Source organism: Engystomops pustulosus, chromosome 7 (assembly GCF_040894005.1).
Source record: "Engystomops pustulosus chromosome 7, aEngPut4.maternal, whole genome shotgun sequence".
In the NCBI taxonomy this organism is placed as follows: Eukaryota; Metazoa; Chordata; class Amphibia; order Anura; family Leptodactylidae; genus Engystomops; species Engystomops pustulosus.
This window is the reverse complement of record NC_092417.1, coordinates 164,665,354-164,682,585: the sequence shown is the minus strand read 5'-3', so window position 1 is coordinate 164,682,585 and position 17,232 is coordinate 164,665,354. Positions and strand designations below refer to the sequence as shown.

General features: G+C 47.5%; 1 protein-coding gene across 1 annotated transcript in view; it reads right to left on the bottom strand.

Annotated features, from left to right (window-relative positions):
• LOC140070266 (uncharacterized) overlaps positions 1–17,232 on the bottom strand; it is a 41,002-nt gene that overhangs the window by 21,678 nt on the left and 2,092 nt on the right. Inside the window, exons 3-5 of the mRNA XM_072116618.1 lie at positions 14,902–15,039; positions 11,863–12,001; positions 9,460–9,799 (exon numbers count right to left, since the gene is read on the bottom strand). Coding sequence (XP_071972719.1) covers positions 9,460–9,799; positions 11,863–12,001; positions 14,902–15,039 — 617 coding nt within the window. The remainder of the gene's footprint in view (positions 1–9,459; positions 9,800–11,862; positions 12,002–14,901; positions 15,040–17,232) is intronic.

Below are 17,232 nucleotides of genomic sequence, written 5' to 3'. Positions count from 1 at the left end.
AAGGCTGGGATGGGATCCTTGTGAGCTGCTCCAACAGATAGTAGTGACAGAAATAGTGACACAGACCTGATGACAGGTGTCCTTTAACCCCTAGGCGCACCACGACGTTATACTACGCCCCCGGGGCTAGATGCTTAGCGCACCGGGACGTAGTATAACGTCCAGCTTCTGGGACCGGCTCACGAACGGAGCCGGTACCAGAAGCAGCGGCTGTCAGCTGTCTATCACAGCTGACACCGCGCTGTAACACCCGCGATCGGAGCCGACTCCGATCGCGGGTGTTAACCCCTTACACGCCGCGGTCATGCTTGACCGCGGCGTGTAAGGGTGTTCCTGCTGTGGATCGGATCCCCCGTGCCGCTTACCGGGGGATCCGATCCTCTTCCGGGCAGCTCCGAGGACTGGCATGTGCCCCGGAGCTGCCCGGTCTCCATGGCAGCCAGACCCCTTCCGGGTCTGACTGCAAACTGTCTGAGCACAAAAAAACCCTGCATATTTGGTATTGCCGCATCCGTAACAATCTGCATAATAAAACAGAATTGTTACTGGACCCGCACGGTAAACGCCGGAGGAAAAAAACGCAAAAAACGTTCCGAAAAAAGATAATTTTTAATTAACACCCTATAAAAAATGCTCTAAAAAGTGATTTAAAAAATTTTATGCACTCTAAAATAAGCCCACTAAAAAGAACAACTGTTCTCGCAAAAAATAAGCCCCTAACAAGATTTGTCAGCCAAAAAAGAAAAAAGTTATGCATATAAAAAGATGGTGATGCTAAAATGAATAAGATTTTCTCCAAATTAGTTTTTATTCAGTACAATTGAATAAAATACACAAAACCCCCACATATTTGGTATCCCTGCGTCCGTAACAATCTGCATAATAAAACAGAATCGTTATTAGATCCGCAAAGTGAACCCCGTAAAAAACAACCTAAAAAACTCTCTCTGAAAAAGATGATTTTTTATTAATGCCCTTTAAAAATGCTCTAAAAAAAGTGATTTTAAAAAGTTACGCAATCTAAAATAAGACCACTAAAAAGAGCAATCATTCTCGCATAAAATAAGCCCTTAAACAGATTTGTGAGGTGAAAAATAAAAAAGTTATACATATGAAAGACGGTGATGCTAAAATTAACAACAATTTTGCCAAATTACTTTTTATTCAGTAAAAATGGTAAAAAATTAAAAATATATATAAATGAAGTATTTTCATAATCGTGGCGACCCATAGAATAAAAATAATATACTATTTTTATGGTATGGTTAACGGCCAAAAAAAAAAACACATAAAAATTTTCCTAAAAATTGATGATTTTCATTTCCTCCACCAACAAAGAGTTAATTAAATCTCACCAATTAGCTATAGATGCCCCAAAATTATGTATTAGAAAAGTGCATCTCATGTGGCAAAAGAAATAAGCCCCTATAGATCCTCAATAAAAAAAAGAAAAAAATTATAGCCTGTACAATGTGACATAGCAAATCTGATCTGGATGGCGCCATCTTCCCTTCTATGCCCGGCCGTGCGCCCATACAGCAGGTTACCAGCACATATGGGGTATCCGTGTACTCGGGAGAAATTGGGTATCAAACTTTGTGGAGCCTTTTTTCATTTAATCCATTTTAAATGTTTAATTTTTCACCCAAAATGAGTGTATTGTGAAAAAATATTACAATTTGCAGACTCCACCTCCGTTTTGTTTTAACCCCTATAAAACACGTAAAGGGTTAACAAACTTCTTAAAAGTAGTTTTTCATACGTTGAGGGGTGTAGTTTCCACAATGGGGTAATTTATGAGTCTCGCTATTATTTAGGCCTCTCAGTGTCAATTAGAAGTTGAGCAGGTCCATCTAAGTATGGGTTTTGGCGATTTTACAAAAAATGTGAAAAATGATACCTAAATTCTGAGCCTCAGAACATTCTAGTAAAATATGTGTAATCTTAAAAAACCATGCCAACATAAAGCAGACATTTGGGAAATGTAAGTTATGAATTTATTTGGGTGCTATGACTATCTGCATCAAAAGTAGAGAATTTAGAACGTTGAAAATAAAGAATTTTTCAAAATTTTTGCCAAATTTTGATTTTTTTCATAACTAAACGCAAAAGATTTCATCCAAATTTTTAAACTAATTTGAAGTACAATGTGTCACGAGAAAACAATCTCAAAATCCCCTGGATATCTCATAGCGTTCCCACGCTATAACCACTTATAGTGACACAGGCCAGATTTGAAAAATGGGGCCGCGTCCTTTAGGCCAAAATAGGCTGAGTCCCCTAGGGGTTAAGGTACAGAGCCTCACTGGCAGCTAATTGTAGCTGATTTGGGGAGGACTTGTAACCATTTATCAGCAGGCATTGTTAACCAGTCTGATAAAATTCTGGTGACAGGTCTTCTTTAAAACTCTCCCTTTGGAACGAAAGTCCCTAAAGATCTATTTTAGGGATCCTCCTAAGGTTGCATACACACAACCGTATGGGGGATGTACGTATGGCCGCAATCTTGCGGCCATACATACGTCCACCATAGGCGGCAATGGCCGCATGGAGCGATACAGTGCCACTCATGTGCGGCACCATGTCGCTCCGTACAGGGGAAAAAGGACATGTCCTATCTTTTCCCATGTGTGCGGCCCGTACGCCATGCATTTCTATAGAGGAGGGAGGGATCATGGTGGGCATACGTTCGTGTAAATGTAGCCTAAGACAGTTATATTCCACTATAAGGTGCTCCCAATAGTACTTTCCCCTAAAAGAAACGCTTCTAGTAGAGAACACCCCTAAGATGCCAATGCAACACCCCCCCATCGGGGCCTAGCCTTTTCTTGGGGCCCAGGGCCCAGAATACCGGAGTTGCTGGCGGTTGCAGCCTAGGCACGCTAGTGTCACAGTGCTTGGTATGGAGACCGGAGGACGGGCCTACAGCCTGTCCCCAGCAGGTGGTGTGTGCAAGAAATAAGGAGAGAGAGGCTGATGTACTGAATCTCCCTGGGGAAACCCCTTAATGTCTGCAGTAGGAGTCCCTGGGTGATGGATGGGGAAGCCCGTGGGGGTAACAGCCGTATCCAGGGATCAGACAGAGGCAACGTTGTGCAAATCAACTCACGGGTAGCAGGCAACGGGCCTAAACGGTCTAACAGCAGATTCTGTTTTTGGTACTGGAGTGGTCATGGAGAGTGGTCCTCAGGAATAGTGCACCAGCCTGGTAGTAGATGCAGGGTGGGATGATGGAGATGGAGCTGTGTCCAAACTGTGGAAGCTGCAGCTCTGGATTAGAGTCTCCTGACTCTGGTCCTGGGGTTGGTTTTTGTGGTAGCACTGAAGACCATGTGCTAAGAGCATGAGAGCAGAACTGGTGGCAAAGAGGCCTGTGCTCCCCCTGCACATGGGTTTTATACTCCCCCTGGTCAGGTGGTAGCACTTCTCCAATCACACTCCAGTTTACAATACAGCCACATAATTCGATAACATCTTACACCCACTTAACTATTGCCTGTCCAGGCAGAGACTACAGCTGCAAATGACCTGGGATCTCCCTGCATTATCCCTTGGGTGAATCGATAAGACTCACTAGATGGATCCTGACAGGTTGAGGGCATTATTCGCAACTACTCCCTTGGCTATACGTTGGCAGGGGTGTTGCATCAATGTGTAGTCCCATAGAAATTTATTAGGGTGTATAATAACCCCATAACACAGAACTAGAGATGAGCGAGCGCTAAAATGCTCGGGTACTCGTTATTCGAGACGAACTTTTCCCGATGCTCGAGTGCTCGTCTCGAATAACGAGCCCCATTGAAGTCAATGGGAGACTCGAGCATTTTTCAAGGGGACCAAGGCTCTGCACAGGGAAGCTTGGCCAAACACCTGGAAACCTCAGAAAAGGATGGAAACACCACGGAAATGGACAGGAAACAGCAGGGGCAGCATGCATGAATGCCTCTGAGGCTGCTTAATCGCACCATTATGCCAAAATTATGGGCAACAGCATGGCCATGACAGAGTGACAGAATGAAGCTAGATAGCATGTAAAACATCCAATAATTGACCCTGACACTATAGGGGACGGCATGCAGAGGCAGCGGCAGCAGGCTAGAGAGTGTCATGGCGACATACCCTAAATGGACTCAGGCTTCAAACCAATGGGTGGCATAGAGGAACCAAAAGAGGTGAGCAAGAAGCGCTGAAATTATTTCCTCTGTGAACAAAAGGTTGACGGTATATTTAGTCGATAACACAGCATGGTGGCGACATAGTGACCAAGTTCCATAACGTATCTGGTGAAACACCCGAAAAATGAGCCTGACACAGCTCGTTTGATAAGGGGACGACATTTGGAGGCAGCCATGGAGACGACTTCCATGATTAAGAGCGACAGTATGGGTCATCCATATTGCGCTTCTATGATTGCAACTGCAGGTCTCCAGCATGGCGGCGACAGACGCGCCGAGTTCCACTATGTATCTGGTGAAACACCTGAAAATTCTGCCTGACACAGCTCGTTTGATAAGGGGATGATGTGCTGCATATCCTCTCGTGCTCCAGCGTCTGGGGTATAGACAGTTGAAAGTTGCGCATGGAGACATTGGTGGACGCTGTGGAGGCGAAATGGACGGGAAACAGCAGGGGCAGCATGCATGGATGCCTCTGAGGCTGCCTAATCTTGGGATGGAGCTGGCGGTCCGCTGCCAGGCGAGCTTTCGCCTGTCCAAGCCCCTGTCTCTGGGCTCCTCCCCACCCAAAATGGGCCTGGGGGCCAGAAGCGTTTACTTTGAAAAAATTATAATTTTCAAAGCAGGCGGGGTCGTTTGAATATTTCACCTAGGAATAATGGAATAGCATAGTGGTTCTATTTTTAATTGTTTTTACGGAAATGGTTCCATGATTAAGAGCGACAGTATGGGGCATCCATATTGCGCTGCTATGATTGCAACTTCAGGTCTCCAGCATGGCGGCGACAGATGGGCCGCGTTCCACTATGTATCTGGTGAAACACCTGAAAATTCTGCCTGACACAGCTCGTTTGATAAGGGGACCATGTATGGAGGCAGTGAACTAGTAGTAAATTAAAGGTGCTGCAGTTAAAACTATGTTAGTTGGATCTTGAGATGGAGCTGGTGCTCCGCAGCCAGGCGAGCTTTCGCCAATCCAAGCCCCTGTCTCTAGGCTACTCCCCAAACAGCACTTCTAAGAACCTTTTGTATAAGATCAAGTGTAGTAGCGTTCTTATAAGTTTGGGATATGCCGGGTGAGGGGAATGTAAACAGATGCGCAAGAAGCGCTGAAATAATATTGGTAAATGATAAAAGTTTGCCAGTAAATTTTGTGGATTACACAGCAGGGTGGCGACAAAGTTAACAAGTTTGATGTGGAATGCCCTGTAATAGCTCTTGGGCGGTGTGCCTTTTATCGCCTAGGCTCAGCAGTTTGAGCACCGCCTGCTGTCGCTTAGCGATGGCACTGCTGCTGTGCCTAGAGCTACCGACTGATGGCGCCATGCCCACGGATGGTAATTCGGAGGAGGAGGAGGAGGTGGAGGAGGGGTGGGAGGAGGCATAGTAGGCCTGAAAGACCTGGACCGAGGTAGGCCCCGCAATCCTTGGCGTCGGCAGTATATGACCAGCCCCAGGGTCAGACTCGGTCCCAGCCTCCACCAAGTTAACCCAATGTGCCGTCAGCGATATATAGTGGCCCTGCCCGGCAGCACTCGTCCACGTGTCCGTGGTCAGGTGGACCTTGTCAGAAACGGCGTTGGTCAGGGCACGGATGATGTTCTCTGACACGTGCTGGTGCAGGGCTGGGACGGCACATCGGGAAAAGTAGTGGCGGCTGGGGACCAAATACCGAGGGGCGGCCGCCGCCATGAGGTTGCGAAAGGCCTCGGTCTCTACTAGCCTATAGGGCAGCATCTCCAGGCTAAGCAATCTGGAGATGTGGACATTGAGGGCTTGGGCGTGCGGGTGGGTTGCACTATATTTCCTTTTCCGCTCCAGTGTCGGGGGTATGGAGAGCTGAACGCTGGTGGATGCTGTGGAGGATCGTGGAGGCGACGATGGGGTTTTTGGGCCAGGGTCCTGGGCAGGGGGCTGACTATCAGCTGACACAGGGGAAGGAGCAGTGGTGTGCACGGCCGGAGGTGAACGGGCTTGGTGCCACTGAGTGGGGTGTTTAGCATTCATATGCCTGCGCATACTGGTGGTAGTTAAGCTAGTAGTGGTGGAACCCCTGCTGATCCTGGTTTGGCAAAGGTTGCACACCACAGTCCGTCGGTCATCCGGTGTTTCCTTAAAGAACCTCCAGACTTCTGAAAATCTAGCCCTCGCCACGGGAGCTTGACTACGGGCAACATTTGGCGCTGATGCACCAGCTCTGGCCCTGCCTCTCCGTCTGGCCCCACCACTGCCTCTTCCAACCTGTTCTGGTCGAGGACTCTCCTCCGTCTCAGAAGCACTGTGTTCACCCGGCCTCTCAACCCAGCTTGGGTCTGTCACCTCATCATCCTCCGATCCCTCAGTCTGCTCCCCCCTCGGACTTCCTGCCCTGACAACAACTTCACCACTGTCTGACAACCGTGTCTCTGACAATCGTCGGACACCTCTTTACACACTTCTTCCACTACGTCAAGAAGGTCATCATCACCCACAGACTGCGACCGGTGTAAAACCTGGGCATCCGAAAAGAGCTCAGCAGCAACCGGACAAGTGGTTTGTGACTGTGGGAAGGGTCCAGAAAACAGTTCCTCAGAGTATGCCGGTTCAAATGCCAAATTTTCCTGGGAGGGGGCAGACTGGGGGGGAGGAGGCTGAGGTGCAGGAGCTGGAGGAGTGCCGATTTCGGTGACATGGGTGGACTGCGTGGAAGACTGACTGGTGGACAAATTGCTCGAAGCATTGTCGGCAATCCACGACATCACCTGTTCGCACTGTTCTGGCCTCAACAGTGCTCTACCACGAGTCCCAGTAACTTCAGACATGAACCTAGGGAGTGTAGCTCTGCGGCGTTCCCCTGCCCAGGACCGTGTCTCACCCCGCCCAGGACCACGGCCTCTGACCCCTGCAGTAGTTGGACGCCCACGTCCCCGCCCTCTTCCTCTACCCCTAGCCCTCGGGTTAAACATTTTGAAAATGAAAGTTATAACTTTAATTTTTTTTTTACTTTTTTTTTGTGTTTTTTTGTGTTTTTTTGTGTTTTTTAGTTTTTAAAACCAAACGATGCTATCCTATTGCTATGGCTATTTTCTAGCCAACTATGAAAGCACACTGCTATGCCAGATGAGATGACGCTGAGTTATGAAAAAATAAACGTAAAATAAAAAGGAAATGGCAGACTGTGCCTAATTTCAATCCAACCCCTAATAAATTGTCCCACTTCGGTCTTTGCGATGGATATGTGCGTCACTAAGCGCTAAACACAACGGTCGCAAGTCTCACTGCAAATTCCTCACAATTGGCTAGTAGATGCACTGCAGCAAGGACAGCCACCAGCAGATCAACCAGAAATAAAATATATATAACGCTATTGTAGGCGTAAGTAAGCCGTTTGGATTCTCCTTTGGCTATTTTCTAGCCAACTATGAAAGCACACTGATGAGATGACGCTGAGTTATGAAAAAATAAACGTAAAATAAAAAGTAAATGGCAGACTGTGCCTAATTGAAATCAAACCCCTAATAAATTGTCCCACTTCGGTGTTGGAGGTGGATATGCGTGTCACTAAGAGCTAACACACAACGGACGCAGGTCTCCCAGCAAATTCCTCACAGTATGGTTCTAGCTGCACTTCTAGTGCCAGCAAGCCCAGCCACAAGCAAACAAAAAAAAGGAAAATATAACGCTATTGTAGGCCTAAGTAAGCCGTTGGGGTTCTCCTATGGCTATTTTGTAGCCTACAATGAGAGCACACTGCTTTGCAAGATGAGTTTGAGCTATAAAATGAAATACAGCTAAAAATAAATCAGCAGACTCTGCCTAATTCTACTCAAACCCCTAATAAATTTTCCCACTTTGGTGTTTGAGGTGGATATGTGTGTCACTAAGAGCTAAACACAACGGTAGCAAGTCCCCCTGCAAATTCCTCACAATATGGTACTAGCTGCACTACTAGTGCCAGCAAGCCCAGCCACAAGCAAATAAAAAAAAGGAAAATATAACGCTATTGTAGGCCTACAATAGTTGCAAGCCCGGAGGCATATAGCCGTTGGGCTAATGACTGCACAAAGGGGTCTTAGTTAGCGGGGTTCTATGTACAGGAATAGGCCCTCTTTAACTGAAGTGGTTTTTCCCTTTCCTTTCTGTCTCCCTGCGTATGCCAGGGAGGTGGGGGCTACGTGACTAGGGGCGGGCTTGTGTCATGGGTGGTACAGGAAGTGAGCATAGCTTAAATAGGGGCTGCAGACGTCACTCACCCTCTTTCCGGATTGCGTTTCCCACCCGCCCTCCCTTTGTTTCAGGTACTTTCGGCGTTGCTTTTGTCACAGCTGGCGGTTAGTTGGGTTATTTGGCCTACATGCCCATTGGCTGGCAGGCATACAGGTGGGAGGGGTTTTGTTGCTCTTTGTTTGTTATTTAAATTTGTTACCTGTTCAATTTATGTTTTAAATAATACAAAAAAATAATATAAAAAAAATCGAGATGTTTATTACATTAATATATAAAGCTGTGGCCGACCCTCATGTCAACCCACATATGTTTAACTTTAATACAAGTCTCTGTGTGTTTATTTATCGGCGGATATTGGTTTAAGGTTAAAGGGGCCCGTGCTCCCGGTGGTTTATGGTTTTAATTTTATTTGGGCAGTCCACACTGCTTTGCAAGATGAGTTTGAGCTATAAAATGAAATACAGCTAAAAAAAAAAAATAAATCAGCAGACTCTGCCTAATTCTACTCAAACCCCTAATAAATTGTCCCACTTTGGTGTTTGAGGTGGATATGTGTGTCACTAAGAGCTAAACACAACGGTCCCAAGTCCCCCTGCAAATTCCTCACAATATGGTACTAGCTGCAAATAAAAAAAATGTATAACGTTATTGTAGCCCTAAGAAGGGCTGTTGGGTTCTTGTAGAATCACTCCTGCCTAACACTATTCTAATAGAACAGCCTAACGCTTTCCCTGACCAGCAGCAGCTCTCTCCCTAGCGGCATCCAGACACAGAATGATCCGAGCAGCGCGGGCAGCGGCTAGTCTATCCCAGGGTCACCTGATCTGGCCAGCCAACCACTGCTATCGACGTGTAAGGGTACCACGTCATGCTGGGTGGAGTGCAGAGTCTCCTGGCTTGTGATTGGCTCTGTTTCTGGCCGCCAAAAAGCAAAACGGCGGGAGATGCCATTTTCTCGAGCGGGCGAAGTATTCGTCCGAGTAACGAGCAGTTTCGAGTACGCTAATGCTCGAACGAGCATCAAGCTCGGACGAGTATGTTCGCTCATCTCTACACAGAACCCATCCATTATTCTTACCTTCTACTATAAACTGTAGAGAAATTCGGCTCAGGGAATCCTGAGGGTACGGAGAGGCATCTCCAGAGCCTTCCGGGGTATACTCTTCTGTGGCAATACTTGTGATGAATTCTGAACCTGATCCTTCAGATCTCTCACCCTTTTCTGATACTGTGGTGCCGTACCAGAAAACATTTTGGGAATCCTTTGGCAGTTCACTACTCTTGCGAGGGGTTTTGTACGTTTTTGTGCCATCATTGTATGAGAGGTACATGTAGTCCCTTGGAAAGTCTTCAAGGATCAGTTCCATCACATAGGATCCAATGTTGTACCGTCCAGGATAGCGTACGGAGCATTGTCTCTAGAATGAAGATTACATACAAGTCTTATACTAGTATGAGCATCAGATTAGCATACCTCCCAACTTTTCAAAACTAAAAAGAGGGAAATTAACCACGCCCTTGGCCACACCTCCTTTATGTGATTTACAATGATTGCTTTCCTTAAAAACTGAATTTTACAAAGGTAATCACATTCATTTTTGCGGACACGCAGACCACTAGCGCAGTGTTTAGAAACGCAAGACTTGTGTACTGGGAAGGCATCGGCCCAATGAAACACATGCGATCAGTAAGCAATCACATGGAAAAATTCTGGCGCTATGAAGTAAGTGATGAGGTAAAAGACAGGAGACCTCACTTTATATAACAAGAAAGCAGAGCAAAACTATTAAAAGATGCATATTGGTAAATTACCTAATATCCTGCCCCCCCCCCCCCCCCCCACTTACAAACATTACAAAAAACATGCGGTAAAGTGGCCAGCCCCTTTAATGGACCGGTCACGATTGGTTAACTCACCCACTGGAACACAGCGGACGATGGCGTAAGCCGACACCTGGGACCGGAATCTAAGTGGCACCCGGTTTTAACCAGAGCCCACCGCAAAGCAGGTTGGATACGGCTGGTCTGCGGTGGCAGCCAAGGCGAGGTACACATACATTAGGCAGAATCATAGTCAGGGACAAACAGGAGTCTTCGTCCCCTGCCGGTGTGGGATTCTTCTTTGTGGCCAAGAAGGATGTTTCTCTCCGTCCGTGCATTGATTACTCAATAAGGCCACGGTGAAAAAACGCTTCCCACTACCTCTGATCAGGGAACTGTTTGATCGTCTACGTGGTGGCAAGTTTTTCAACAAGTTGGACCTACGGGGGACATGTAACCTCATCCACGACCCGGGTCGCAGGCGCATCCTTGCACCTAGATGTGTCACTGGACACCCCGCCACGGTGTTTACCTCTCCTCGTTCCAATGCTGGCTCCAGCAGTCCGGCACACGCGTCCACGCCTCCTAGGGTGCGCATGGCGGCTTCCAGAGATTTAAAGGGCCAGCGAGCCGAAAATTGGCACTGGCCGGCTGCCAATTCTGATAAATTCTCAGCCCCTTCCTGTCTTCCCTGCCGGATCTTTGTGCAATGTTGACATTGAGAAAGCTTGTTCTTATGTCCACTGCGTTTATAGTGATTTCCCGTTGTGACCTTGATTCCGTTCCTGACTCCGATCCCGTGCTCCCTGTCCTGACCTTCCACTACGTCCCTGACCCTGATTCCATACTGCCTGTCTCAACCTCCTGCCTGTCCCTGACCACGAGTTTGCCTGATGATTCTGCACTTCGCCTTGGCCGCCACTGCGGACAAAGTTGTGCCTGTGGAACGACCTGGTGGTACCACGTCGCAGCAAGTCCAACCCAATTTGCGGCGGGCTCTGGTGATAACCGAGTGCCACTTAGACTCCGGTCCTAGTTGTTGGCTTACGTCATCGTCTGCAGTGGTACAGAGGATCCACTACCACTGAGCCTGACACAGAGCAGGGTAAGTGTGCTTTGTTTTATCTTTGCCGACTCTGTTTTGGACCCCACAGGGTTTTCCAGGATTTCTTGGGACCAGTCATAACCTACAATGGTAAATGATACACCTTAGTGATACAATGCTTTGTAATGTACCTTGGGGGACCATAATCATACGGTAGAGCAAGTAAGCATCCCCCCATCGCCGGCATGCAGGATTTATAAATCCGGCGGGTGGCTGCGCTGTCAGGCAATTGTAGACGAGTTCAGGAGCAGGCGTGGGACAGGAGGGAAAAAACCCCCCAATTCCTGGCCACACACAATCAATCTGCCCCATTATTTATTTTTTAAAACCATCCAGACGCTTATATGTAAATTCATTGATACTAGCCAAAGGGGTGGTAACTTTTTTTTCTTTTTGTTTTATCTTCATGCATTCTGGATTAGAATAAAAGGTTACCGCCCCCTTGGCTAATTAACAGGAATCCTTATCCTTAGTTTTGGGTTTTCTACAAAACGCAAGACTTTTACACTACTTTGATTCCCGCTAGAAAGTTCTTCACCAAATGTTTCATCTTACATGATCCAAGTGGAAGGTCCAGTTACACATTGCGCATTCGCCGTAATGATATCCATAATATCCAAATCTGCAGGACACGTGGTCTCCGTCAGGATCGTAGCCTAATAAATTTATGGTGGTTTCACAATTCTGAGGAATCCTGAAAAACATTACAAAAATAGTTTATGTAGAAACTAGTATAAGGCTGTGTTCACATCACGCTTCTGGTATACGCTCAGCGCAGAGGCATAGCTAGGGGTTCAGCATAGGGGGAGCATAGCTGACTCATTGGGTCAACCCAGGTGTACAGTACAAGTATTCCACCTTCCAGTGACCATATAGTGGTAGATACTGGTGCTCACAGGGGGATATTTATCATACGCTGGCGCCAGCGTATGATCACCCCGCCGCTGCAAATTCGCAGCCCGATACATCAAGAGGCATCTGCCTCTTGATGTATCGGGCTGCCAGCAGCACAGCGTTTAACCTACGCCAGGCAGGGCCTGGCGTAGAAAAAGCCGCAGCCGGCGACTTTTCATGTATGAAAAGTCGCTGGCAGCAGTGAGTGCGCAGGCGCGGGGACAGTAACGCCCCGCGCCGGCCCACTCCCGTCCGGCCGCGCCCCCCCCCTTCACGCCCCACTGGCGTGAAGGTGGCGGATTGGGGAAAATAATCGCAAAAGCTAGCAATATGCCCCACAAACTCTATTCTTCACATGCAATAGAGAGGCAGGCCTCTATCCGAGTCTAGGCCATGGACTAGTACATGCTGTGTACCTACAGGGCTTGTGTAGTGATACCAGGCTGTACTACTCCGGCTTCATAGTACATAGTGCGTACCTTCAGCACTTGTGCAGTGATACCAGGGTGTACTACTCCAGCTTCATAGTACATGCTGTGTACCTACAGCGCCTGTGTAGTGAAGCCAGTATGTACTACTCCAGCTTCATAGTGCATGCTGTGTACCTACAGCCCATATATACAGGATGATAGTAGTAGTACTGTGCTGTCCCCAGAAATATACAGAATCGGAGTAGTATTACTGTGCTATGCTCATATATACAGGATAGGATTAGTAGTACTGAGCTGTGTCCATATATACAGGATAGGAGTAGTAGTACTGAGCTGTGCTCATATATACAGGTTAGGAGGAGTAGTACTGAGCTGTGCTCATATATACAGGATAGGAGTAGTAGTACTGTCCTGTGCTCATATATACAGGATAGGAGTAGTAGTACTGTGCTGTGCCCATATATACAGGATAGGAGTAGTAGTACTGTGCAGTGCCCATATATACAGGATAGGAGTAGTAGTACTGATCTGTGCCCATATATACAGGATAGGAGTAATAGTACTTATCTATGCTCATTTATACAGTATAGGAGTAGTAGTACTGTGCTGTGCCCATATATACTGGATAGTAGTAGTAGTACTGTGCTGTGCCCATATATACAGGATAGGAGTAATAGTACAGTGCTGTGCCCATATATACAGGATAGGAGTAATAGTACTTATCTATGCTCATTTATACAGTATAGGAGTAGTAGTACTGTGCTGTGCCCATATATACTGGATAGTAGTAGTAGTACTGTGCTGTGCCCATATATACAGGATAGGAGTAGTAGTACTGTGCTGTGCCCATATATACAAAATAGGAGTAGTAGTACTGTGCTGTGCCCATATATACAGGATAGGAGTAGTAGTACTGTGCAGTGCCCATATATACAGGATAGGAGTAATAGTACAGTGCTGTGCCCATATATACAGGATAGGAGTAGTAGTACTGTGCAGTGCCCATATATACAGGATAGGAGTAGTAGTACTGATCTGTGCCCATATATACAGGATAGGAGTAATAGTACTTATCTATGCTCATTTATACAGTATAGGAGTAGTAGTACTGTGCTGTGCCCATATATACTGGATAGTAGTAGTAGTACTGTGCTGTGCCCATATATACAGGATAGGAGTAGTAGTACTGTGCTGTGCCCATATATACAAAATAGGAGTAGTAGTACTGTGCTGTGCCCATATATACAGGATAGGAGTAGTAGTACTGAGCTGTGCTCATATATACAGGTTAGGAGTAGTAGTACTGAGCTGTGCTCATATATACAGGATAGGAGTAGTAGTACTGTGCTGTGCCCATATATACAGGATAGGAGTAGTAATACTGTGCTGTGCTCATATATACAGGATAGGAGTAGTAGTACTGTGCTGTGCCCATGTATACAGGATAGGAGTAGTAGTACTGAGCTTCTCAGTGATATATATAGAAAATAGGAGTAGTAGTGCAGTGCTATGCCCATATATATAGAGAGAGGATGGGAGAAGTAGTACCGTGATGTGCCCATATATATATAGAGCATGGGAGTAGTAGTGCAATGCTTTGCCTATAATTATATAAATATATATATAGGGAGAGGATGGGAGTAGTAGTGCATTGCTGTGCCCATATAAATGAAGGGTACCAGTAGTAATGCAATGATGTGTCCATATATACAGGATGGGAGGAGTACAGTGTTGTGCCCATAGAAATGCAGGATAGTAGTAGTAATGCAATGCTGTGCCTTTATATTTACAAAATTGGAGTAGTAGTACAGTGCTGTGCCCATATAAATGCAGCGTACTAGTAGTAATGCAGTGATGTTCTCATAAATATACTGGATGAGAGTATTAGTACAGTGCTGCGTCCATATATAGAGATAGAGAGGATAGAGAGCATGTCCAATCTTTCCCCGGAATACGGCACCGTGCGCCATATATCACGGTACAACGTTGTGTGAATGTAACATTACAATGTATAGAAAAATTTACGTGAACCCATCCTAAAAAGAGTAAATTAACTTAGGTTTTTTTTTTTTGGTTTTTTATTGGTTTCCACAGGGAAACATTTTTTTTTACAATTTTTTAACAAAGATCAGGAGGAGCTGGATGTCCCAGCTCAACAGGTAAAACAAAACATCTAAAACATAAACTGAATCGCTATATGCAAATAGAGTAAACAAATATGAAGTCTGATGTCACAGACTCAAGTTATCCGGAGAGAGGGCACCTTTACCTTAGAACTGGAATGATGGTGGTCACAGGGGAGCTGTTGGGCAGATGAGTATCGGATCTGATTCCTAAATCCACAGCGGCCGTCAGTATCCACCCGGATTCGTAATGATAATTGTTGACCCAACAACAACTGTCTTCCCTGTTGAGACAAAAAGTATAAATGAGCATATGGTGGAAACGTATTCAAAGGAAAGTCAGATCTATAAGCGTGTTCATCCACATTCTCACAAATCACAGCTTTTGCTCTTAATCTATGACACAAACCGCTAGCGCGCAGTCTGTGTGATCTCAGATGTGACGTAGGCGACGCCTGGTGACGTGAAGATGACCTGGCACAGGCGCACGTATGATGTCACCATGCATCGCCTGCAGTACACAGTATTATTTCCCCCTTATTGCCCTCCATCTCCCCCTCAAATTGTGCCCCCCTAAGGTCCCTCTCACACTGTAGCCCCTCTTATTGTGCTCCCCAGCAGAACCCCCTCACATTGTGTCCCCTCAGCTTCCTCTCACACTGTAGCCCCTCTTATTGTGCTCCCCAGCAGAACCCCCTCACATTGTGTCCCCCAGCTTCCTCTCACACTGTAGCCCCTCTTATTGTGCCCTTCACCAGATTCCCCTCCCACTGTGTCCCCCCAGCTTCCTCTCATACTGAAGCCCCTCTTATTGTGCCCTTCAGCAGAACACCCTCACATTGTGTCCCCCCAGCTTCCTCTCACACTGTAGCCCCTCTTATTGTGCCCTTCAGCAGAACCCCCTCACATTGTGTCCCACCAGCAGCTCCCACACCCTCTCACATTGTTGCCCCTTTACTGTGCCGAACCCCAGCAGCTCCCCCTGTTTTTCTGCCCTCTGTAGCAGCTCCCCCTATTATTGTACCCCCCCTAGCTTCCCCTGTTATTCTACCCCTCACCAGAAGCTCCCCCTGTTATTCTACCCCTCAGCAGCAGCTTCCCCTGTTATTCTACCCCTCAGCAGCAGCTCCCCCTGTTATTCTACCCCTCAGGAGCATCTCCCCCTGTTATTCTACCCCTCAGCAGCAGCTCCGCCTGTTATTCTACCCCTTAGCAGCAGCTCCGCCTGTTATTCTACCCCTCAGCAGCAGCTCCGCCTGTTATTCTACCCCTCAGCAGCAGCTCCCCCTGTTATTCTACCCCTCAGCAGCAGCTTCCCCTGTTATTCTACCCCTCAGCAGCAGCTCCCCGTTATTCTACCCCTCAGCAGCAGCTCCCCCTGTTATTCTACCCCTTAGCAGCAGCTCCGCCTGTTATTCTACCCCTCAGCAGCAGCTCCGCCTGTTATTCTACCCCTCAGCAGCAGCTCCCCCTGTTATTCTACCCCTCAGCAGCAGCTTCCCCTGTTATTCTACCCCTCAGCAGCAGCTCCCCGTTATTCTACCCCTCAGCAGCAGCTCCCCCTGTTATTCTACCCCTTAGCAGCAGCTCCGCCTGTTATTTTACCCCTCAGCAGCAGCTCCGCCTGTTATTCTACCCCTCAGCAGCAGCTCCCCCTGTTATTCTACCCCTCAGCAGCAGCTTCCCCTGTTATTCTACCCCTCAGCAGCAGCTCCCCGTTATTCTACCCCTCAGCAGCAGCTCCCCCTGTTATTCTACCCCTCAGCAGCAGCTCCCCCTGTTATTTTACCCCTTAGCAGCAGCTCCGCCTGTTATTCTACCCCTCAGCAGCAGCTCCGCCTGTTATTCTACCCCTCAGCAGCAGCTCCGCCTATTATTCTACCCCTCAGCAGCAGCTCCGCCTGTTATTCTACCCCTCAGCAGCAGCTCCGCCTGTTATTCTACCCCTCAGCAGCAGCTCCGCCTGTTATTCTACCCCTCAGCAGCAGCTCCGCCTATTACTCTACCCCTCAGCAGCAGTTCCGCCTGTTATTCTACCCCTCAGCAGCAGCTCCGCCTGTTATTCTACCCCTCAGCAGCAGCTCCGCCTGTTATTCTACCCCTCAGCAGCAGCTCCCCCTGTTATTCTACCCCTCAGCAGCAGCTCCCCCTGTTATTCTACCCCTCAGCAGCAGCTCCGCCTGTTATTCTACCCCTCAGCAGCAGCTCCGCCTGTTATTCTACCCCTCAGCAGCAGCTTCCCCTGTTATTCTACCCCTCAGCAGCAGCTTCCCCTGTTATTCTACCCCTCAGCAGCAGCTTCCCCTGTTATTCTACCCCTCAGCAGCAGCTCCCCCTGTTATTCTACCCCTCAGCAGCAGCTCCCCCTGTTATTCTACCCCTCAGCAGCAGCTCCCCCTGTTATTCTACCCCTCAGCAGCAGATCCCCCTGTTATTCTACCCCTCAGCAGCAGATCCCCCTGTTATTCTACCCCTCA